Consider the following 24315-nt stretch of genomic DNA (forward strand, 5'->3'; position numbering starts at 1 on the left):
AGGAAGGATTATCACAGGTTTTCTTCAGAGAGATTGCTCCCTCCTGGGGTTAGGGGCCGTTTCCACCAGGTGGCATTTCTTTCGCTTTGAATATGTTCAAGGAAGCTTTTTTTATTTCTAGGCTGCTCTCTAAACCAGATTGAACAGAAAATAGAGGCTTATAAATTTAGGACCTGTTTGCAAGGGGGAGATGGGGAAGCTATTAATTGTTGCAATAGATTTGCCAGTGTTCAATTAGGGGGGATGAAGTGTGGCCTTTTTTTAATTCCCATTTTTAATGCTTTGGTTTTGATTTGTTTTGTTTTGTATTTTAATCCTCTGAATATCTGTCCTCGACTTACTACCAAACTTTCTGTTGTCAAACGAGACATTGGTGAGTTTTGCCCCATTTGACTTTTCTCACCACTGTTGTTAAGTGCATCGCTGCAATTGATAAGTCAGCAACCCGGCTGTTAAATTAATCTGGCTTCGCCATTGACATCGCTTGTCGGAAGGTTACAGATAGGGGGGGGAGGGGGGCATATGATCTGGGACACGGCAACCGTCGTTAAGTACATGCCAGTTGCCCAGCCTCTGAATTTTGATCAGGGGATGCTGCAAAGGTCATCTGAAAAACAGCCATCAGCCCCTTTGGTCACTAAAAGAACCGTTGTAAGTCGAGGTCTACTGTAGAGAATTTTCTCTTCTTGTTTGATACCTTCTAGACTTACTTAAATGCCCACAAGCCTCCTGGCAATGCACAATTTCAAACAGTGCCAAAGGTCTCCTCGGTGGCGTGCTTGGCCACTAAGCTGGGTCCGGTCAGGTGGCAGCCCCCTCGGTTCCTTGGGGCCAGCAGCATCCTGAACCAAGCTAGGGGTTACTGCATTACCCCCAACCCCTCCCCCCACCCTATTTAGGCAGGGGGCGATGCAGCTGGTCCTCCGTGGCTCTGAAGAGAAGCACCGGCCGCAGGGAAACTTCAGGATGAAAGCCCCCTTCGCAGGTCCTACAGGATGCCTTGAAGCAAAAGGTAAGGTGGGATGTAGAGCTGATTGCCAGGTGGGCTGCAGGTGCCAGGTTCTCTTCCCAAGGGATGGCTTTCCAGGTGGGCCCTCCCCCAGAAAGCCCCAGGTAGGGCAGGAGTAGTATCGATCCTACTGGGACAAAATGCTGAAGGTCTTAAAAGCGTCTCTTGGGGTAGGGTGGGGTGGGATTAAGAAAATGAATGTGGGTCAGGGTGACACCGGGGGCTGTTTTCCCAAACCTTGTTCAGTTTAGGCCAGTTTAGGGTGTCCAATCTTAACTTTAAACCGCGTGGAGTTCAACTCCCAGAATTCCCCAGCCAGCAAAGAATTCTGGGAGTTGGAAGTCCACAAATCTTAAAAAGTTGCCAAGGCTGGACACCCCTGTCCTAAAAGCTGTATTTGAAAGGGACTCTCCTGCCCATCAACCGGAAAATACATCAGGTTTTAAGTGCTTTCCTGAAACAGGGAGCGAAGGGGCCACACAACTCTCTGGGAGCAGCATCTCCCACTGGGGATGCTTTCGGTGCTTGGTTGTTTTCTGGCCGATGTTTCATGCCCCAAACTAAGGAGCATCATCAGTGGTAGAAGGGAGAGGGGCTTTGCAGAGAGGAGGAGGAGGAAAGGGGTGGGGTCCTTGGTGCTCTTGGTGGTTTTCTTGCAGATCTTTCATGACCCAAAGAGGGAACATCATCAGTGCTAGAAGGGAGGAGGAGGAGGAGGACTGTGGGGTCCTTGGTGCTCTGAACTTGGTTATTTTCCTGCAGAGGTTTCATGACTTCTTCAACTAAGTAACATCATCAGTGGTAGAAGGGAGGGGGAATTGTCATGCCCCAAAGACCACATTTTTATTTTATAAAAGGCGAGGGTTTTTTTTCCCTCCGGAGAAGATGGTTCCCACACCAGCTTCGCTACAACCCATCTTGACCAGTCTCTCTTTTTCTCTTTCTCTCTCCCTCTTTCTCTCTCTCACACACACACACATGGACACAGTGTGGTTTGGCAATGTTTTTTTAACTACATTACATACAGAAACTTGAAACGCAGACCACAAAAGAACAAAAGAACTCATTCCCAAATGACATTAAAACCATTCCTCATTTTAAAAAGCCATTTAGATATAGGTTTAGTGCTCACAAGGATTTGGGGGGTGGGGGAAGGACACATGGCAGACGGAAGGAAGCGGGAGAAGTGATGGAGAAGCTCCCGGGGGGGGGGGGGGTGAAGGCTGTTGCTACCACTCTCTCTCCCTAGTGTCCAGGGGAGGGGAGTGGCGGGTGGTCCTGACAGCCAGCCCTGCAAGAGGAAAAAACTCCTGGAGAGTGACCACCCCCCCTCCCACCTCTCTCCTTCTCCAAGTAGGAGCTCCTAGCTGGAGGTTCTGAACCCCGAAGTCGCACCCCTCCTGCACGCCCCCGAACCAGGAACACAAATTGTGGAATCTGAGCCAAGTACGGAGGACAGACAACCTTGCAAACAAGCCGTTAGTTTTAAATTAGTTCAAACGCTACATTCACTAGTTAAATAAATTACCCACAGTGAATACTGTCAGGAGGGTTTGGTTTTTTTCCTTTTTTCCTTGTGGCCCGCCGGACATCGGCGCCTGGCGGAGAGAAGCAGGCTACAATCTTTTCGACGTCTAGCCAGAACTAGACAGGTAAGGCTCAGCTACCGAAGCAGAAGTCAGACGGAGTCCCAGAGGAGGGAAAGAGCGGAAGGAGGGAGCGATGAGAATGAAGGTTAGGAAAACAAAATCAAAGGGGTCGGCAGTGATGACCTTTGGCTGGATGGGGGGGGGTCCCCGGGCGCCCACTTCCGACGTCTGATACGGTTCTGGTTCCTCCGAGGTGTCTATTTTGCCTTCAAAGCGGCTTGTTCTTCACTACCTAATGAAGGCCGCTCAACCTTGGCGACTTTGAAGACTTGTGGACTTCAATTTCCAGAATTCCCTCTGCTGGCTGGGGAATTCTGGGAGTTGAAGTCCACAAGTCTTCAAAGTCGCCAAGGTTGAACGGCCTTGATCGAGAACCCAGCGAAGATTCTTCAGGTCTTCAGGGCCACAATCAGGGAGTCAGGCGGAGGACTTGACCTAGCCTTGATCTTGAGAAAAACGTGGTACGGAAGGAGAAGCTGCAAGGGACAAGAGTCAGCCGTACCACCCCCTGCACCCACCCACCCCCAAAACAATAACACAAGTACACTGGAGGTGACACTGCAGAAAAGGAACAGATGTCAGTAGACCAACTACTCCAAAAGAATCCTCTGCTAGGTTTTTCCAAAATCAACAGGACCAGCTGCACTGAAATAATTACAACTCCCCCCTGCCAAAACTCTGCCAAGGACCACAGGGCGTCTTTACAGCCAGAAATATTGTAGCCCTGCTTGCAAGCAGGTTGGGAAGGCAGCAGAGATGGCAATGGGCAAGGTGTGCTGTGTGAGAGGCCCATACCTAAGTTCCCTCCGAGGGGCTAAACACCCAAAGGGCTGATGCGATCTAACATACATGGGCCTGGACCGCTACAGAGATCAGCTGCCCAAACGCTTTTTCAGACTCCATGACGTATTCAGAAAAATGGGAAAAGGGGGGGGAGGACCACTGCAGGCTGGATTCCCCCAAATGACCCTTAGAATGCAAGTTGTAATATTGCTTAGTCCAGAAGCCTCCAAAGACACTTATGCACCTTCTTCTCACACGCTCTAAACCAGAGACGCGCAATTATGACAACTCCCAGAATTCAGGAAGTTGAAGTCCCCAAGTCTTAAAAGTTGCTGTAACTGCATACCCCCGGTTTAAATTTAAAGTCCCCCCTCCCTTTTCCCTCTGGAAAGTCTGGCACTTAAGTCCAACTCTTCCAAAGCGGGGCCTGGCCTTGGAGGCGGCCGCATCCCTGTAGCATTTCCTTGGGGCAGCTGCTGCTTCCTCCTCCTCCTCCTCCGCCCTGTACTTCCCCAATGGGAAGAATGGATGCCCAAAACCCAGTAAGACCTGATGGGCAGGGCGATGCCTCCTTGCAGGACAGTGGGTAGCCTGGCAGCATGCTGGGTGGAATCTTAACTTCTGCTCGCCCCCCCCCCCCCCCGGGCGGGAAACTTCGAGAGAATTCTTGTGTTCTGGGGGGGGGGGCACACACAGTCAGCTTCCTCTCTTAAATGAATCCCTCTCTTTTTTTTCCTCTCCCGCATGGACACCTGTAGCCTCCCCCGGACTGGCTGCAAAACAGGCCTTTTTCCCGAGGTCAGGTTGACCCCGAGAGAGAGCAGCTCCTCCTTGCCCTGCTTCCAAAGGTGAGAGAGACACTAATGCAGGGGTGTCCAAACTTGGCAACTTTAAGACTTGTGGACTTCAACTCCCAGAATTCCCCACCCAGCTCTGCTGGCTGGGGAATTCTGGGAGTTGAAGTCCACAAGTCTTAAAGTTGCCAAGTTTGGACACCCCTGCACTAATGAAATCAAGTTTGGACATTAGGGGAGGCTCTGCTCCTCAGACAAAGAATCTCTTCCAGTTTTGCAGCTGCCTGCCTTTCACAACCAGACGCACAGGGGCCTTTCCCCCCACAAACCTTATCTGGGCTCCAAGTATGTATAGAAAGGTTTTGGGGATTGCAGCTGCCTCAGGCCTGCCATCGAGATAACTTAAGTGCGCTACTCTTCAAAGACTGATCCTGCAGACCGCCGGCAGGAGAGAAGTGCCAGTCACAAGAGGGAAGAGGCTAAGGAACCCCAGATGTGCCAGCTTTGGGGGTGGGGGGTGGGGGGAGTCATAGGGAGACCACCTGCAGCTTACTTCGCAGAGATCAAGAGAAGGTTCCCGGTTTAACGTCACCGCCGGACCTTAGAGCAAGTCTGGCCTGAGGCCAACAGATATAGGAGAATTTTGGGAATTCCTGCCTTCTTCACAAGCTAGAACTGAAAGAACGATGCCTGACCACTGACCATTCCTCCTCTGTTGGGCTATTCACCCACTTTTCAAAATTTCAAAACAAGCAGCAAAATAAGGATTTTCCCCCAAGCCAAGCTGCGATCTATTCTCTCCTCAGCAGCTGGAACATCCCCGAGGCGTTCTGGTGAAGACCTCACCAACTTTCTATCACAGGGGTGGGGGCAGCAGCCATGGCCCCTTGACAGCCTGTGGACTTCAAATGAGGAATTCTGGGAGTTGAAGTCCAGAAGTCATAAAACGGGCCTATTCCATCGTCTTGTCACTGGATTCACACTTGTCTCCAGCCAAACCAAATCAAACAAGCCCCACCAGGGCAGCGTTTCGGACTAGCCAAAATGAATTCTGAAGTTCTGCGGAGCAGCCTGCCCCCTTTTGCAAAAAAACAAACGAAGAGACAAACAAAAAAAGCCAGCCTAGCAGCGGGCAGGGCAGTGAGCTGCCCAGGATTCAAAGGCTGTTGTGGGCTTTTCTAAAATCGGATTATGGCCGGGAGGGAGGTAGAAAGAGAAAGGAGGAAGAGGAACGATGAGAATGGAAACCATGCGTTGTTATCCTTTACCAGCTGCAGGGAGGAAAGCCCCTGCCGCAGGCATCTCACGTGTCTGCAAAACATACCTGATCCAATTAGTTCATACAAAGTGTTAACTGCGGTCGCAAGCTTCCTTTAAAACAAAACAAAACGTGAGGTGGGGATGCCAGGTTAAGGGTTTGGGAGGAAAAGAAAGAAGATTGACAGCACAATCAACGTATTTCTCATGATACAAACTAAACGGCCATCCACCACCGGCTCCCACGTTAAATTAGGCTTTTAAGAGCAAGAAGCAAATATCCCTGTAGATCTCATTGAAATCTGGTGAATGTCTCCCACTATCCTCGTCCATAAACTTGCTATATATATACTACTTCTTCTTCTTCTTTAAAGGTACATAAAATCACACTGTTAAATTGCATAATTACTAGAAGAGCCTGCAAACTCATTTTGCACACGGGTTGTTCAAAATACTGGGGAAGCTCCCCAAAAACGGACAAAAGAAATCACCCTGCATTCCGAGAAGAACTGATTTGGGTCGCTTCGATGCCACTTCTTTGCCCGGGGAGGGGTCTTTGGGCTGGGGGGTGGGGGTGGGGGCTAAACAAAAGAGGACAGCGTCAGGAACCCACCGGAAAGGGGATCTCTGGGTGCTTTCATGAAGGGCAATTGAAGCCACTTGGAGGGTGCTGCTTCTTGCCAGAAGGGAGCAGCCGTTGAGGAGGCCTCTCTTGCTCGCTCGCTCTCTGATTGGCCTCCCAGAAATCTGGCATTATGGGAAACAGTCACCAGCGCAGCCACAGGGAAAAAAAGGCGGGGAGGGGGCGAGGGAGAGGCCGGCAGGGAGAACCCCCTGGCCTGATACATTCGTGGGCATTCGGTTGCTCTGCTTGTTCTCAGCATGAAGCACCCCTTGGCAGAGCCTGGCATCCTGGCCATGTGGCATGCGCTCCACGTAAGAGACTGGCTGGCAACCCCCCCCCTCTCCCCGTTCCTAGGGGTCCCTGAAGCTACCCAACTGCAGAATCCCCACCCCCAGGCAGCCTTTTGTTTCTCCCGATGCAACAAGATCTGCCCAGCATTTCCAGATGCTCCATAATACTTAGGTCGAAGGTCACCCCCCCCCCCAGGATGGAAGGACAGGGGGGGCCTCCTCCCCACCCCACTCCCAACAGGGACCCCCCAACATGGAGATCACACACAACCATGAGACAGATGCGGCCTTTTCACAATGTATTGACTGGTAGATCCCCTTGAGACCCCCCCCTCCCCCTTCTCAGGCCTCCTCAGTACCCTGCATCAAGCTAACTCCCCGGTGGCCTTTTGGGGGAGGGGGGGCACAAACAGGGAGAGTCAAAGAAGGCAGCGACTACGGTCGCTGCCCCACATGCAAAAATGTCCGCTTTTTGTTAAAATAATCGGATAATTGTGGAATTGGGAGGGGGCCGAGGCAGCCGTACGAGGTAACTCTGGTTCAGTGGTGCGTGCTCTGTCTCCCCCCCCCCACTCTCTCTCTCTCCCTCTCGCTCTCCCTCGGTCACTCTCCCAGGTGAGCTTATATGCTTACTTCTGTATCTGGAATATAAAGAGACGCAGGTTGATGTTTTTGGCGGCCAGGAGTTTGTTACATTCCACAGAGTCTATGATGGGCAGCGGCATGTATTCCGTCTCGTTGTTCTCGTTGGAGAAGACGAAGTGATAGATGACCGGGTTGATTTTCACGTCATCGTAAGGTCCCTTGAGCAGCAGGAAGGAGCACTCCATGGGCGAGCTGACCTTGCTCTTCAGGATGAGCTGGAAGGAGAGGGTGCGCTTGCACGACAGGTTGGGGTTGCGCTCCGAGTCGTTCACCCGGGCCTTCAAGACCCACGTCTGGTTCAGCACTGTGAACCGGGGCGTCTCGTAGTAAAGGCGAGTGATGAAGTCATCGGTCCGGTACGGACGAAACTGAACCTCTGCAAGACAGCGAGAAGGAAGGGCGTTTGGGGGGTGGGGGGCGTGGAGGGGGGGAAAGAGACAGAAAAGACAAAAAGAAAAGGAAAAGCACAATTAAACGAGGGAAACCAGAAGCAGGAAGAAACAAAGCTCAAGTTACCTGTAGCTACTGTGCGTGGCCTTCTCGGACAGGAGACAAGGGTGAGGGTAGCCATTCAGAGCTAGGGAGGGGCAGAAGCAATGTGGCTCGTGGGTGAGGGGGGAGGAGGAGAAAAGCAGATAAAAATCAATGCATCTCATCACAGCAAAACCACCACAACAACAACAAGTTTCATCGTGCTCAAGATTGGGAAAGAGAGAAGCAACGGGGAAGCTCGGAGATGGTCAATCCAACCACGGCAACGGAGGGAAGACGCCATCGGCAGCCACGGAAGAACGCCCTCGGCCACATGACAAGAAGCCAACCCCAGAGTCGGGGACAGGTGAGGTGCAGAGGCAGGGTGGCCGCCCCCCCTGCCTTCTCCAAAGGGGCAGCAGAAGCTCTCGTCGCGGGGGCCTCTTCAGTCTTCCGGCCTCATCCAGCTCTTGGCATCAAAGGGGCTGCAGCCTCAGGGCTACCTAGGCGGCCGTCCTCCGCAGCCACCAACCACCAGCACTTTTGCCGTGGCCCCGTGACGTCACGGCCCAGGCCAGGCCTTCCCGGACAGCAGCTTGGAGGCCTCTTCCAGTGTCCACGGGAGATGTCTTGGGAGACCGAAGAGCAGCCAAGGAGATGGCTCCCCAAGTCAACAAGGCAGGCGGCCCTGGAGCCCTTACGGGTCCCAGACCAAGTGAGGCGATGCATAAAAACCAAATCAGACAAGTCAGGGGAGGTGGCACCTTTATTTTATTACCATTCACAATACACAGATGAGAAGGCACAGTTAGGCATCATCAAAATGCAAAACCAAACCAGGTGGCTGGAGAGGCAACTTCCAGTTTTTTGCTTTAAAAAATGGGACAGAACAGCCTGGGAGGAGGGGAGGGGGGGGGGATACATGAAGACAAAGAACAGTACACCAAATCATTTTGAAGACTCAAGTTTTAGACCCGGCCCCCGCCCCAAAACACGGCTTAGCCCAGTCCAGCGTCAAGTCTGTTAAAACCCTCGAGAGTCCACCAAGTGTTTTGGGCGATTCAAGTTTATATCAAGATTGTTGGCCCGGTAATTTTTACAAGTCTTTGGTGTCCCAAACCAATGGAGTTCTCCCAGCACAAACTCAGGGACGGGGCACCTCTGTGGGCAAGTTTGGCTTCGTCGGTGTTTCCAGAGGACGGTTAGAAGGGCCCGGCAGCAAAACCTGGACAAAGGAGGCGATGGAGTTATTCAAGCCACACAATCAGCACTTTCGTTCTCTCCGTGTTAAAGCAGCACCACCTGGCCGGCTACAGGCCGTCTCTTTCCTAAGCAGAGGAGGGTCTGTGCCTCTCTTCTTTCACAGGCAGAGCGGCACAGGGTCTGAGAACATCCCGAGGGGGGATCGCCACCTCCCTGCCTCCGACTTTCAACCTGGGCAAGCTGCCCCCCCCCCGCTCCACCAACCCCCGGCCCCTCAGCGCTGCCCCTAGGGCGCTGCTGGGCTCTGCAGGAGAGCCACTGCCTTAGGGAGTCCAGATCTGGCAGCAGCAGGATCTCCTCCTTGGATCGTTTCCCCGCTCCCCCCCCAACTGTTCCAGCTCTAGGATCAAGTAGTTTTCAGCAGAGAGAGAGAGAGAGCTGGTCACCTTTCTTCACAGCCGGAGTTCCACACCCTGGACTCCCATTTTGCCTCTTTTTGAGCTCTAAGCACCTTTAACTTGGCTAAGAAACAGACTCCGGTGGGTTCTCTGAGGCTCCAGCCTTGGTTGGGTCCGAGAGCTGATTATATCCAAGGAGACTCTTTCTGTAGAAAACGTGAATATTTATAGGAAAGGAAAGGAGATTTCAGCATCTATTTTCCTCAAGAAACCCCACAGCCACTGACAGAGCCTTTTCCATGCAATTCTGCGGAACCTGCTTTGAGCCTCCTGGGAGATTCGGAGAGAGAGAGAGAGCCAAGCTTACCTGCGAAGGCAATTTAGATCCACCGGGCTAAACCCACATTGCTCTCCTTCCCCACCTGCGCATTTACCTTTCTGACACTGAATGCATGCAGAGGTTGGGAACTTTGTGAACTGGGCCATGGAAACCAGAGGCATTTTTCATACCAGGAAATGATAAAGCCACTGCAAACTTTTAGAATATGCCTACAGCAACCGAGAGGACACTCGCTCGCCTGAGCGACATGGCAGCTAGAAACGCTAACACATTTCACCCCAAAAGAAAGGGCTTTTGCATAAAGCTCACCGGGTACACACGCTATTAAAAACAGCAGAATTCCAAACGAGGGAAAACTCAGCATTTAGTAGACACAGCAGAAGTAGAGAAAGGATCAGAACCCACGATGACTCTCGTTTATTTTTGTCTGCCGGCCATCTCCGACTGCCACAATCTTACCTGCATTTAGGAACGGTCCTTCTTCCCCGTGTCACCAGGGCTGCAGGGACGCAATCAGCAGAAGGAAGCCGCCTGTGGTTCTCCTCAAGCGGCCCCAATTGGACACTCAGAATCTGCCAATCACCCACCCCCCCTTCCACAACTCCCTCCCAGTGCTTTAGTGTTGTCATAAGTACAATTAAACCACGGGCTTCCCTTGGGATTCTCAAACCAACCAGAGGGAAATCTCCAGGAATCAACATTTGGGGTAGGCAGCCCTGTCTGGACAGCAAAGTCTCTGCATGTTAGGTAAGAGAAATAAGTTAATCAACAGATACCACCGAAATGAGACGCAAGGGGAAGACCACAAGCAGGAGAGTCATCCCCGTCAGTGCTGGCGTCCTGGCTGGCCCCAATCATTACCTGTGTAACCGATCTTCTCGAAGCTCAGCAGACCGAAGATGCTGTTGTAGAGCTGCATTTCCCTCTTATGCGTTTGGTCCATCTCGTCCAGAATCTCCATTAGCTCGTTCCCCGTCTTGGTGGGGTGGGTGCACTCCGCTTCGTGGACCGTGAGTTCGTGGTAAGGACCCTGCCACGGGCACCCAATCCGCTTGTACTTGCACTGAGTCACCCTGCAGATGGAAAGCGGGGCAGGCCTGCGATGAGTGGGAAGAAAAGGCTGCGCGATGGAGACCGTAGTGGGCCAGAATGGGACAGGGCAACGCTCGGAGGCCCAGAGACTTCAGTGTTTGCCCCGGAGACGATTTGTTCCATGAAAGAAACGACCAGGCCGTCTAATCCTACCACGCACAAGAGCCCAACCTTCATTTAAACTAAACAGAATGTACAGAAGAATGTTTGTTGCTCAGAGTTGAACTGTGGAATAGAATGAATCGGATTTTATTCGTATAAGCCTCTTTACCTTTACCTTTATTTTCGATTTTTATACTGCCCCCTCTCGCCAAAGGGACTCGGGGCACTCTAAATCCAGGATCACTATATTCCTACATGCACCTTCTCCTTTCAATCTGGTATAAACTATAGGAAGCCTCTCTCCCTCTTGTCTGTCCTAAGCCTGTCCTCAGTTTCAATGGGTGGCCTCCAGGATCAACCCAAACTACCTATAGAAACCTTTCCTTTAGGTAAAAGAAGAACCATCAGCAAAGAGCTGCCCAACTTCAGCCTTTCTTGATAGATCCATCGTAAGATATTACAATAGGAAGGTTTTCCACTCCTTTTCTAACGAGTTCAAGACTAACCGTTGACACATTCACTAGAGTATAATTAGCAGAAGCTTGTACAAAACATTTGATTAGCCCAAGGCTGCTTCCCTTATTTATATAATCAAGGGAGGTTCTATTAGAAAAGGAATCCCCAAACTTGGCAAGGGCTTTGGACTTCAACTCCCAGAATTCCTCAGCCATGGCAACTGATGGACTTCAGCCGTGGCTGGCTGAGCAATTCTGGGAGTTGAAGTTCACAAGTCTTAAAGTTGCCATATTTGGAGACCCCTGTATTAAGAGTATAACATGGGAAGATTTTAATTTCAATCATGCTCCATACTCTCAGAATTTAACTATCTCGATCTCTTTCTTTATCAAACACATCACATCAGGCAACGCACCCTACAATTCACCTCTGAACACCCACTTGGCACGGATGTCCCTGCCTGCCCCCAGCACTCCGGGATCTACCTATCCTTCCAGGCAGCCAAGGTGGGAGACTCTCTCGAAAGTGTGGCGCTCCCCTTTCCCAGAATCCCAAGGGAATCCCGGGAGCTGCATTCTTCCACCATAACAGAGTGGCAAAGGCAGCTCTCGTCGTTTTCCCTTCCATTTTCTCTCTTTCTTTTTTTCCTTTTTTGCACCATTGTAGAAAGCAATCCGTGCCATTTACCTGTCCTGACATTCTTCTTTCTGGTGTCTCTCCAGGAGAGAGCGAGGGAACTGCCTCAGGCAGAAGCCGCACTCCGAGGGAAGTTCGCTCACGGCTTTTTCCACCGCCAGGTTTCGGCAGCAAAGGCTCTTGCTGATCTCGCAGCGACAGTTGGGACAGGTAGCCTGCTCCTCCTTCAGGCGGGCATCTGCGAGCAGGTGGATGAAGCATCCCGCACACATCAAGTGGCCATTCGTACACTGTGGGGGGGAAAGGGAAAGCAGAACTTCAGAGGCCTTCTCCAACAGAAGGCATGGAAACAACCCTGCCTTTTAGCTGCTTTCCAATGGCTCAGCAGCCCTGCCCTCCACAGGATTCTCAGGCAGGTGCTGGTATTGAGAAAGGAGAATATTTGCAGCTCCGGGTTGACATGGGGTGTGTGTGTGTGTGTGTGTGTGTGTGTGTGTCTGAGCTAGGTAGTTTTCTTGCAGATGTTTCATTAATGAACTAGGTCAATCATCAGCACTGAGGGTGTTCCCTAGTTTGAGCCATGGAGCGCCTGCAAGAAAACCCCCAAGCTCAGAGAGCACCAAAGGCCTCTCAGGTGCTGGCATTTTAAAGCTGCATTTGTTCGGTAAGGGCCTCATGGCATCTCTGCGTACAGCTACAAAAAGAAGATGGTGCCTCTTCCAGTAAGAGAAAGAATTCAAAATGTTGCCCACCTCTGCATAGGCATCTTACAGACCACAACCACATTCCACATTCTTGCTTTAAACCCAGGGCCCATGTAAACTCCAGAGGTGAGAACCCAGCCTTTCCCAAAACAGGCACCAGGGCAACGCTGAGGGCCTCTCATGGAACTGAGGAAGGTGGAGAGGTTTTTGTACAGGTCACACACTAGACAGGTGGTGATGGAACGTTCTTTGGAGGCCCTTCTACTATGAAGACACGGCTCCTTTTCAAGCTAGGGAAATTGGCTGTCAAGGAAAGGGATCCAATCTTTGAGTTATTGTGACTCAACAGGTGAAAATTAATTAAAATCCCAGAATGTGGAGCCAGCAAATTACCCAGGGAAGTCTCACCCTTCCACCTTCAAAGACTTATCTATCATCTTTTGGATCAAGCCCAACTCCTGACGTCATGGATACATCCAGGTAGTCTTCTGGTGAACTTCTTCTACAATGCTTTTCCAATTTCCCTCTCTAGTCTAGAGCTCTGCTGCATTTTCCATTTAAGTATCAGCCAAGGCTGCTCCTGTTTCCAAGAGCAGCCAAAATCACTTGTATCCTGCTGTTTAAATAAATACAAGGTCATGAGCAGCTGGGGCAGGGGGAGGGGGGGCACCCTCCAGTTTTACATATGATACCAACTGAGCTGTCTGTAGCTAGGCAGGAGAAAAGTGTCAATGGGCCAATGGAGTTGCCCCCATCAACATGACGACCTTGGGTTTCCCAAAAGCTTTGACCTGTACCTTTAAGGGAGGGGTGCCCAAACTTGGCAACTTTAAGACTTGTGGACTTCAACTCCCAGAATTCCCCAGCCAGCTTCTGGGAGTTGAAGTCCACAAGTCTTAAAGTTGCCAAGTTTGGACACCCCTGCTTTAAGGATTATTAATTGTTTTAAATTATAAAATAAATAAATACAAAAGCAGGCTAGTTAGAGCAACAACCTTCCCTCTGATGATGTATGGGTGTGAGAGTTGGACATTAAGAATGGCTGATTGAAGAAGAATTGACGCCTTTGAACTGGGGTGTTGGGTGTAAATTACTACATAGACTACGGCCAGCCAGAACAACCAAGAAGGAGGGGTTAAATTGTATAGAAACCAGACATATCATTAGACGGTAAAATCATAAGGCCACGCCTGATTTACTTTGGCCATGTTAAGCATGCAAATTCATTGGAGAAAGCAGTGACGCTAGGAACGGTTAGTGGAACAACAAGAAGGGCAAGCAACGAACAGGCTGGTTTGATACCATCAAAGCGGATACAAAGATGAACACCAACAACTGAAAGCAGCTGTGACTGACCGGGTAGCACGGAGAGCCCTTGCCTATAAAGTCGCCAAGAGTCAGACACAATAGTTAAAAACAACTAAACAACTGGTTAAAAACAGAAAAAGAAAGTATAGGAATAAAAGGGTTACTCGGATGCCTGCAGTAATTCCAGGTATGTTGCACAACTATACACCCTGGGAGAATAAAAATAAAGGCACATCCAAACACTATTTCAACTTGTTCTTTTTGTGTCATCCTCTCACTTTTGTTTCAGTCAGGTTTCAAGGCTGTTCCAAGAAGAGTATAGACCTAGGGTGGGCAACGGTGGCCCCTTTATGACCTGTGGACTTCAACTCCCAGAATTCCTCAGCCAAGCGTGTATGGCTGGCTCAGGTTGTAAAAGGGCCACTGTTGCCCACCCTGATAGAGACTATGCTAGATGGCCAGTCTAGAGAAAAGAAGGACTAGGGGGGACATGATAGTAGTCTTCCAATATTGGAGGGGCTGCCACAAAGAAAGGGAGGGGGTCAACTTATTTTCCAAAGCACCAGAAGGCAAGAGAAGCAGCAATGGGTGGAAAGTAATCAAAGGGAGAAGCAACCTGGAACTAAGGAGAAACTTCCTAACAGTGAGAATAATAAACCAGTGGAACAATTTGCCTCCAGAAGATGTGGGTGCTCCATCAGCCACTTGTCTGGAATGGTACAGGGTCTCCTGCCTGAGCAGGGGGTTGGTCTAGAAGACCTCCAAGGTCCCTTCCAGTTCTATTCTGATTAATCCTGCTGTGAATAGAGTACAATGTGTGCTTACTTGGCTTCCCAAAGCAATCAATCCTTGCTTTTCTAAAGTCAACTGATGCTGATTACATCCACGCATGTTCTTGGGGGTGTCATGGAAGACATTTGCCCCTGCGGAAAGATTTTCAACTTCCGAGTCTAACATCCTGATCACCATCTGGATTTCCCTCTGCTACAAGAAGGCTATTTATGATCCCAAGGTCTTCAGAAAGGAGAGCCTCTCCTGGATGTTGACAGCATTCAAGACTGCTGGCCAGCCTGCCATTCATCGCCTTATATTACAGGTACGCCTTGACTTAGCACAGTTCATTTAGTGGCTGTTTGAAATTACAACAACACTGAAAAAGGGACTTATGACCGTTTCCCACTTTTATGGCCATTGCAGCATCCCCATGGTCATGTTATGAAAATTCAGATGCTTGACAACTGGTTCATATTTATGACGGTCGCAGTGTCCCTGGGTCATGCGATCCCATTTGGAGATCCTCTGACAAGCAAAGTCAATGGAGAAGCCAGATTCACTTAGCAACAGCGTCACCAACTTAACAACTGCAATGATTCACTTACAACGGTGGCAAGGAAGGCTGGCAAAAATCACTTAACAAAATGTCTCACTTAGCATAAAATACCTTTTGGGCTCAGTTGTGGTTGTGAAGTCGAGGATTACCTGTGCTGCACTACCACTTCATATAAATCGCAGTTGCACAATAAAGATATAATCCTTTTCGTTGTAGGTCAGTGTTTAAAAATAATAATTGACTGCAAGGAAAACCAGACACATCTGTTTCCACTGAAACTCCCCTAAATCCTGCAATCAAAGCAGCGTCTGCGTTAAATGCCTCCTCGTTATCTGTACTCCGATAGCTCCCAGCTCAGTAAGAGAACTCCCTCTTTACTCAATTATCCCACTGCTTTCCTTCTTTGTGACTTTCAAACAACTTCACCTCCACCCAAGATACGAGGGAGGGACAGGGCAGAGGAAGATCCTGGTCATTATTGCCAACAGATGTTAAAAACCCCTGGAAGAAATAAGTAGATACATTTCTTGTGGGAGGCTTTTAAACCTCAAAAGCACCGCTCAGTAAAATCATTGCCAGCTTCTTGTTACATGAAATATTTGTTCACCCAGCTATCACTTCAAGGGAGTTTCTCCAATTAAAGGAATAGTTGCTAAAAAGAAAGGGTTGGCACTATAAGCAGGACAAGAAATGGACAGAAATTTACCAAGGAGCATTCCAATCTAGAAATAAGGAGGAATTTCCAGACAGCTAGAACAATTGATCAGTGGAATGGTTTGCCTCTGGAAGTTGTGGGTGCTCCCATCACTGGAGGTTTTAAGAAGAGATTAGATTGTCTGAACTGGTGTAGGGTCTTTGGCCTTGGGCAGGGGGTTGGGACCTCCAAGGTCCCTCCCAACTGTTCTTCTGCTACACATCCAGACTCAACAAATTAACTGGTTGCCACTGCCTACAGAAGGTTATCAGGAACCAGGACACAGCTGGACTCATGATCAGCCATTTTCCAGAGGGATTCCAGAATCAAATTGTTTCAGCAATGTTGCAAATCAATTTTTTTTCCAGATTCCTGAAATTTCAGATTAAGAATTATTAATTCATTAAAATAGACTTTATCGAGCTCTAGGGTTTTAATACTACAGAGACAGAGAGGAAGAGGTCAGGTTTCTGCTATTTTCTCCCAAGGATCTTTTCAGAGGTAAGGAAATAAGTTGTTAAGAAAGATCCAGACATACTTATGGTATGGTCTTTTCTGCCTGGATACAGAATAGTCTCTTTTCCGTGTTTATTTAACAATGATTTCCAAAGGGGCAGCCATATATCTTGATAACAAGAAAAATGCACTATGCCCTTTTTGTACCTTTGAGAAAAATTGTAACCACAGAAAAAAGCAGAAGTCACCTTATATCCTTTGTGCTATAGGTCCATATTCTTAGTGACCAACAGTCTTTTCCACAAAAGCTTTTCCTGATCATACTTATCCTATTTCTTGAGTAGAACAATGGCTCAATGTATACCAGCCCTGTTCAATGTTCTATTCCTACAGCGTTAAAGAGAATATCACTCTCACTTCTTCAGTTCTACAGATTGTAAACCAAGATCAACTAATTTTATTTAAGTTCCAAAAAATCACTCCTGAGTCCCAATGAGGAAAACAGCGAGTACTTTAAATGGAGCAATTATTTACTGGGCCAATAAGCAGCTCCAGTCTGCGACTCCAAGTACAATCCCCCAGTACATTTGAGATTAAAAACCATACAATTGGTTAAGAACAGCAACTGGAAATACTCCTGTGGAATCGGAAGTCCTGAATAATAACATTAACAATAATAAAAGGAAGTCCAAACTCACAACCCTTGGCTTGGTGGAATAAGGAGGTTTTTGCCGTCTTCCTAAAAGCCAGAAAGGAAGGGGCGAATTATGTATCAGGGGTACGCTTTTGCAGAATGGGTGCTGGTGCCTGAAAAGGCATATTTGCATGGCCACTGAAGGTAACAATCTCTGAAGAGACTTTGCTAAAAATCGATGCACCATCATCTTCATACAGAACCGGATTAACCTTCCCACCAAGGTTGTCTGCAATAGCAGCCTAACTTTCTCCACAACCAAAAGGGGAGGTTAGAGACTGATCAACAATTGTCCAGTATACCTGGGTTAAGCAATGGCTACTTGAGAAAAGTAGCCACTTGCAAAGAAGGGGTTACATCCCCCTCTTCTGAAGAGCACATGAAGAGTCACTGGACCACAATTTCCCCACAGAAGAATCTGGAGAAATTGTGCTATTTTGCCTTATTGCCACAGCAGAGGTCTGTTATTGATTAGGTTTATCCTGTGCCACTGGCGCTTTGGGCATCCCTTGGGTTTGATTCATTCTGTGGCGCTCTGCAGAAAACTAACCCGTGCTCTAATCTTTGCAAGAAGGGTCTAAAGCAGCGGTTCTCAACCTGTGGGTTGCGACCCTTTTGGGGTCGAACAACCTTTTCACAGGGGTCGCCAAAGAGCCTCCCGCAGAGAGGCTGGCGAGAAGCTGGCCCGAAGGAAAGGAGTGGCTCGGATTCCCCGCACAGCGGAAGGAGGTGTGTGTGTGTGTGTGTGTGTGTGTGTGTGGTGGGGAAAGTAGGAGCCGGAATGGAGGTGAGGAGGGGGAAAAGAGACGAGTGCAGCACAGAGGATGCTGGGAAAGCAGCTCGCTCCGAGTGATGGAGGTTGATGGGCAAAACTACGGAAGCCAAGAGGTACCATTTATGAGGCGTAAAACAAGGCAGGGAAAATAAAATAAAGGAACGTGGGATGCACCTCTGCTGAGATTCCCTATTAAGCCTGTTACCCATGCTTAGCATGGGTTAACAGTCTTAATAGGCTTTGGCCCCTCTCCTGCGGCTCCCTGCTGACCCAATCGCGCAATCTGCTCTCCGCCCCGAGAAGGCACGAGCCTCTCGCCTGCTTTTGCGATTCCGCGCCCTTCGCGGGCAACTCAGTGTCGGGAAGAGCTCCAGCCCTTTTCTCACGGTCATCTCTTGCGCGCGCAAGCAAAATACCCTCCTGGGCCCGGATCAAGGCTGTTGCCACTGCGCAATGAGGTGAGTAACTGGGTACGCAGCGCAGGGGAGCCACGCTGCGCAGGAGACTCCTCAGCACCAGATTCAGGTCAGTGCGAGCCTCGGTCCCCTTCGTGTTGGCTCAGGAAGGAGGGGAACGGAGAGCAGCAGCAGCTGGTTGGGTGCAGGGAGGGAAGAGCTCCGGTTCTCCTGCGCTGCACAGGGCTCTCCTTGCGCAGGGCTCTGGAACTCTTCCCTCTCTGCATCCAGAGGCGGCTGCTCCGGTTCTTTCTTGAGTCAACACAAAGGGGAGGGATCCGAGTCTGGTGCTGAGGAGTCTCCTGCACAGCGCAGCCAGCTACTCACTTCTCAGTGGTGGCAGCAGAAGGAGTCGCTGTCCCCGCCACCGTGATTCCGACCCAGGAGGGTATTTTGCTTGCACGCGCAAGAAAGAGATGAAAGAGAAAAGGGGTAGAAAGAGAGAGAGAGAGAGAAATGAAAGAGAGCTGGAAGGAGAGAATGGGAGAGGGAAAATAGAGGGAAACAAATTAGAGGGGGAGAGGGAGAAAGAAATGAAAGAGAACTGAAGGGAGAGAATGAGAGAGAGGGAAAAGAGAGGGAAACAAATCAGAGAGAAAGAAAGAAACTAACAGTCTCAGACCTATGACGAAAGCAATGACAAGCTATATCTCTTGCCAAAAAAACTGCAGTTTGACAGAAGGCACAAATTGGAAGCAAGTCTGATTAAAAAAAACAAGAGATGGCAAAAAAAATGCATCTGAAACTAAGATTATTTATAATTTTGGAAAATGTATTATATAAGAAATCAAAATATATATCCTATTGCTGTTAGTACAGTCTTGCCAGCTTCTATCAACTTACTATGAAAAGATTACAGAGAAGCAATTTCCTACATTAATAAATTTATTTTGGATTTGCTATCGTATTCAATAAGAAAGAAAAAGGAAGAGGGAAAGGGAAGGAAAGAAAGGAAGGAAGAGAAAGGGAGAGGAAAAATAGAGAAAAACAGAAATGAGAGGGAGGGGGAGAGAAGAGAGAGAGACCCTATTCCCACAGAAAACAGAACCATGAAACCTTGGTAGGCGTGTCCGGGGGGGGGAGAATGTCATGTGACTGGGTGGGAGTGATGTTGTGTTGGCCGCACCCACCCAGGTTTTGTGGCTCCCGGTGTTACATAGTAGCAACGGAAATAACTTTATGGTTGGGGGGTCACCACAACATGAGGGTCGTGGCATTAGGAAGGTTGAGAACCACTGGTCTAAAGGCATCTTTCACCTGGTCATTATTCCGATGGGAAGGTCAGCGAAAGGTGCAACTGCATCCAAAGCAAAGCTACTATTTCAGCAGAAGGTTACGGCCTTGGCAAACTTTGCCTGCCATCCATTCTAAAAGTTCTCCATGCAAACCCCTGGAAACCATAGAGTTCCATCAAGGGCCTACAGGCAGCTCAATTAAATGAGCCCTTCCTCCCTCTGGAGCTTTGTGGCACCAGAGAACTCCGTAACAGGGGGCCTCCAAACTTGGCAACTTTTAAGACTTGTGGGCTTCAGCTTCTATGAAGCTATGCTGGCTCAGGAATTCTGGAAGTTGAAGTCCACAAGTCTTAAAAGTTGCCATGTTTGGAGACTTCTGCCCTATAAGCAGATTCCAGCTACCAGCTAGTTGACGTGAGCTGGTGGGAGACCCAGAAAGACCCGTCTGAGAGGTAAATACTCCACTCCGTGCCAGGCTGGCCTGTCCTCCCATTCGCGCCGATCATGAAGCAAGGCGTGGCATTCCCAGCAACAGGTAGAACTCCAGGGCTCCAAGGACCTGTTCTTTGGGTTGAAAATTAGGAGCCAGAGGTAGGAAAATAGCCACAGACCCTTCCCCCAAGACAGCCTGATCCCTGCCTCCAACCATCTCCCTCCCCCATTATGAAGGAATACAATGCTTTCCCAAAATAGCCAAAGCATTTTTTTAATCAATAGAATTATTGGAATCCCCAGGAAAGAAAAACAAGTGGAAGCTTAACAAGCCTCGATGCCACAAATAGGCCACATCTCCTTCCTGGCCCACACTAACTAGGTTTGTTAGGCTACTCATATCTCCTCATATCTAGGAAAAGAAAAAAAAGAAAAGGGCATGTAGGATCTATTGTTTGGAACTCCAGTCCTGGTTGACTTCTATGGGGACAGGATCTTGCACATGGAAACAGGAGGGAAGGTAGAAGCCTGCAGCTCCATGAAGCTCTGAGGGAGACCTGTTAAGCCTGTTACTTTAGAGCTTTAGGACTCTCCAAACTTGGCAATTTAAAAAGATGCTTCAAGCATGGCTGGCTGGGGAATTCTGGGAGTTGAAGTTCACAAGTCTTAAAGTTGCCACGTTTGGGGACCCCTGCTTGAGAGTTCTGCTACTCTATGTGGTCTTGAACAAGAGGGCAACCATCACCAAATGCCAAGTGCAGAGGTTTTATTACTACAAATAATTTCCTTAGCCCAGAGTTTAATTATACTTCACTATCATTTTATGATGATGGCACAATCCTATGCAACAGACAGAAAATACCTTGGAGATTTCAGGTGCCACACCACCATGGTCATGACCTTTACATTTAGAAATTTAACCAGCATGGATTACATGCCACTATTACATGGCCACACAACTTGGTTGAATTCAGTCCCATATATATATATATATAAATTAAATATAAACAAACATTTAAAGCTGGAACTGAGGAGGAAGAGAGAACAGATGGCCATTCTTCCCTCTTCTAGGAAAGGAACCACTAAAGCATAACTGGACAAAAGTCCATTTAACTGTTGGCTTGTTTGCTTGGCTGCTTTGTCCAAAGAGCCTTTTTTTTTGGCTTCTTTGACCTAAAATGATCAGAGGAACTGGAAAGAGAAATAGAATTCTTTATTGGCCAAGTGTGATTGGACACTCAAGGACTTAGCGCTCCCCTCAAGCCAAAAGCAAAAAAGACTGCTCAAAAGAACAATCTGGAAGAATAAGAAGGGGATGCAGCTTGACCGACTACCCTATGCTACCTTGCAGAACATTATTTCATGCCAAAACAGAGACAAAAACAACTATCCACCTGATGCCACCATCTTGATTTCATCCAATAGCCTGAAAAATCTAAAACATGCTTTTTTTAATCAGATGATTTACTATGAATTTTAAAAATACTTGCTTGTCCCGTCATGGATTCTGAACGTTAAAAGATGTCTGCACTTCTTTTGTGGCCTCCCTTCTCCCTGCTCATTTTTGTAACAATCAAGTTTTAACATTTACATTTAGTAAAAGAAACAAATTGGACTGGGAGGAAAAGGTTCAACTCTTCTGTGTTCCAGTCCAGTTTTATCTGAACACCTAGTTGTTAAAAAAATTAGCAGCAAAGTATTATTAAAAACACCTTACTGGGGAGAGCAGCATACCTGTTCAACAAATGTTTGTCAAAAACAATTAACCTTTGTGAACCCAACCTATCAATGTTCCTCTTTTCTTTCCTATACCTCTATCCTTCGGTCTCCAATACTTTCCTGTAATAAGTAGGGTGCCTGTTTACAGTATACATCCTTATGCAGAAGCCTCAATATACAAAATGCTCATGGACAGTCTCATAAAAAAAAAGCAGCAAAGATAATAATTCCCCAGTGATTCCTAAGAACAGTAAATGCACTGGGTGGTCTAAAAGTCTGCTATCCAATTATAAAGGATGGTTTTGAACCCAATTTTTATGACAAAACAATAACATGTATAAATCCAACTACAAAAGACCAATTCATGCAGTAGCTTATTTTGGCTTATTATGGAAAGCCTTCTTCCTGGAATTTTCAATTATTTTAAATTTCAAATATTAACAAGAGGAAAAAGAAACCCTGGGAACCATTTCTTTCCCCACAGCATCTCTAAACAAGGCTCAATCAGAAAACCTTTCTAAGGCTGTGTTACAAAAACTGACCCTAAACCTGCCGGCCTAAAAGACCCAACAGGGAGGGAGATGTTACAATAAGAAGAACCACACCTGATGAGCATACAAAAGGGGAAAGACTAGGAGGAGGCGGGAGGGGCAAGGGACAAGCTAGAAAATTGGTTTTCTACCTTTATGCAGAAGACAGCATATTGTATACACAACACCTGCAAAAACACAAGTGAGTCAGCTAGGGGAATGGGCCGCCTTTAACACATCCCCTTCCTAAGGTTCCCAGCAACCCTACCCTCATCTTCCTTGCGGTTGTGTTCAAAAGGCAGCCCGTCACACCGTTCTTCACTTACCTTTATCACACAGGTTACTGCAAACCTCCCCTCCCACCCCCCAAAAGCTCTCCTTTTCCTTCCTTGCTTTCCGTTCAAAAAGCCAGCACACCACACCATTAACTTACTTACCTTTATCACACAGGTGGACTCCAACCCCCCCCACCCCACCAAAGAGATAAGAGGAAGATTCATTCCTGCAATTACGCTATTAAAAGCACCCTTGTATGGGGCACCCCAAAGGTGCTTTTTTCAGGAGGCAACTGGACTTTCTGGGTTTTTTTTCCTTTTGATGATGTTTTGCTTCTCATCCAAGCTTCTTCAGCTCTGACTGGATGGGGGGAATAGAAGGATTTATACTCCTTGCAGCGAATGCTTGCAATGAAATCCTTCCACTCAGAGCTGAAGAAGCTTCTTGGATGAGAAGCAAAACGTCTTCAGAAGAAGAAAAAAACAGGGACGTCCAGTTGCCTTTTTGAAAAAAAAAAAAGGCCCTTTGGGACAACCATGATTTGGATGACTGTCTACAGACCCATGTATGCATAAAGTTGCCAAGGTTGGTGGGAGACCCCTGCTTCTAGGGCAGGAAAGCTCCTTTTCCAGGGATCCCTTCAGGCTCGTAAAGGGACACACACATGCCAGGCTTTGCTGCAGAGACCCCCCCAATCCCTTATAGAGCCCCCTCCCCAAAAGACTTCCTTGCCCACCACTCGCAGCCATGCAGTTCAGGTGAGGGGTCCCTCTGGAAAGAGGCAGCCCTTCCAGTCATGGATGTTTTTGGGGGGAGAGTGTTGAAGAGCTCGCCCCCCACCCTTCCCTCCAGGACTGCCCCCCCCCAATCTGCAGCGGAAAGACCCTCCCCCTCCCTGACACCCCCGGGGAGGGAGGGGCTGGCCGCACCTGGTAGACGGAGGCCTTGGGCAGGTCGAGGCACACCGTGCAGCACAGCACCGAGTAGAGCCGCTCCTCCAGTTTCACGCCGCCGCTGCCGCCGCCCTCGGCCCCGCCGGGCAGCTTGAGCCGCTTCTTTGGCGGCGCGTCGGAGTCTCGGTCGCCGCCGGGCTCGGGCTGGCCCTGCCGGCCTCCGCCGCCGCCCCCCGCGCCCGCCCCGCCGACCCCGAGCGGGGCCCCCGGCTCCTCAGGGCCCGGGCCCACGGCGGCCGCCACCGCGTCCCCCAGCACCAGCGGCCCCGCGGCCGCCACGCCAGCCGCCGCGGCGGCCGCCACCCCGCTGCCGGGCTCCCGCTCGTCCGGCCCCGACATGCTCTGGCTCGGGCGCGGCTTCAGCCCTCGGTGGTCAGCCCCGGTCCGGCCGCCTCAGGCTCCGCCATCTTGGTTTGGCTCCTTCCCCAGGCAGGCGGCGGGCGGGCGCCGTCGGGCCACGCCCTCCCGGGCTCGCTCAGCCAATCCCCGCCGCCCGCTCACGACCGACCCCCGTCAATAGCACCACGCAGGGCAACGCGTGAGCCTGCGAGACAAACAGCGACCTCCTCCAATCGCTACGCGCAGCCGGAAACGGGCAGGGCGCGCGGCTGCTCAGCTTTGACGCTTTTAAGGACTCGCCAATTAGCGCTCTTCGAGGGCGGGGCCCAGGGCGGGAGGTGGAGCCCGCCGGGAGGAACCCCAAGGACGAATGGCAGCGGCAGCCTATCCGCGGCGGGGGGCGTGGCCGAGTATGGGCGGTGCCGCCTGGGAGGGACGTAGGTGAGGCCAGCTGGCGATCCCCAACCCGACGCCCGCCAGGTGACTCCACGCTGGGACCCCCGCGCTTCTCGGCCCTCCTGCCGGGGCGAGGCTAATGAGAGCGGCTCAGCTGGGGCTGGTTGAGGCGGCCTCGTTCCTTCTGCCCCGCTGGCCAGGTAGCACCGGTGGCCGCCCTCCTGCCGACCCCAAAGGCAATGATTATGCGCTGCCGTCCAATCCTCTTT

At 49.6% G+C, this 24315-nt stretch overlaps 1 protein-coding gene across 1 annotated transcript; it reads right to left on the reverse strand.

Annotated features, from left to right (window-relative positions):
• Nucleotides 1-1999: 1999 nt before the first annotated feature.
• Nucleotides 2000-23910, reverse strand: ZFTRAF1 (zinc finger TRAF-type containing 1). Its single transcript, XM_081950611.1, has 4 exons — nucleotides 23288-23910; nucleotides 11802-12040; nucleotides 10326-10537; nucleotides 2000-7428 (listed from the first exon to the last, which is right to left on the reverse strand). Exons 1-4 carry the CDS (start codon nucleotides 23648-23650, stop codon nucleotides 7037-7039), a joined length of 1206 nt encoding a protein of 401 aa, XP_081806737.1. The 5' UTR covers nucleotides 23651-23910; the 3' UTR covers nucleotides 2000-7036.
• Nucleotides 23911-24315: the final 405 nt, after the last annotated feature.

The sequence above is a fragment of the Natrix helvetica genome (assembly GCF_964273705.1).
Source record: "Natrix helvetica genome assembly, chromosome: 4".
Lineage (NCBI taxonomy): Eukaryota > Metazoa > Chordata > Lepidosauria > Squamata > Natricidae > Natrix > Natrix helvetica.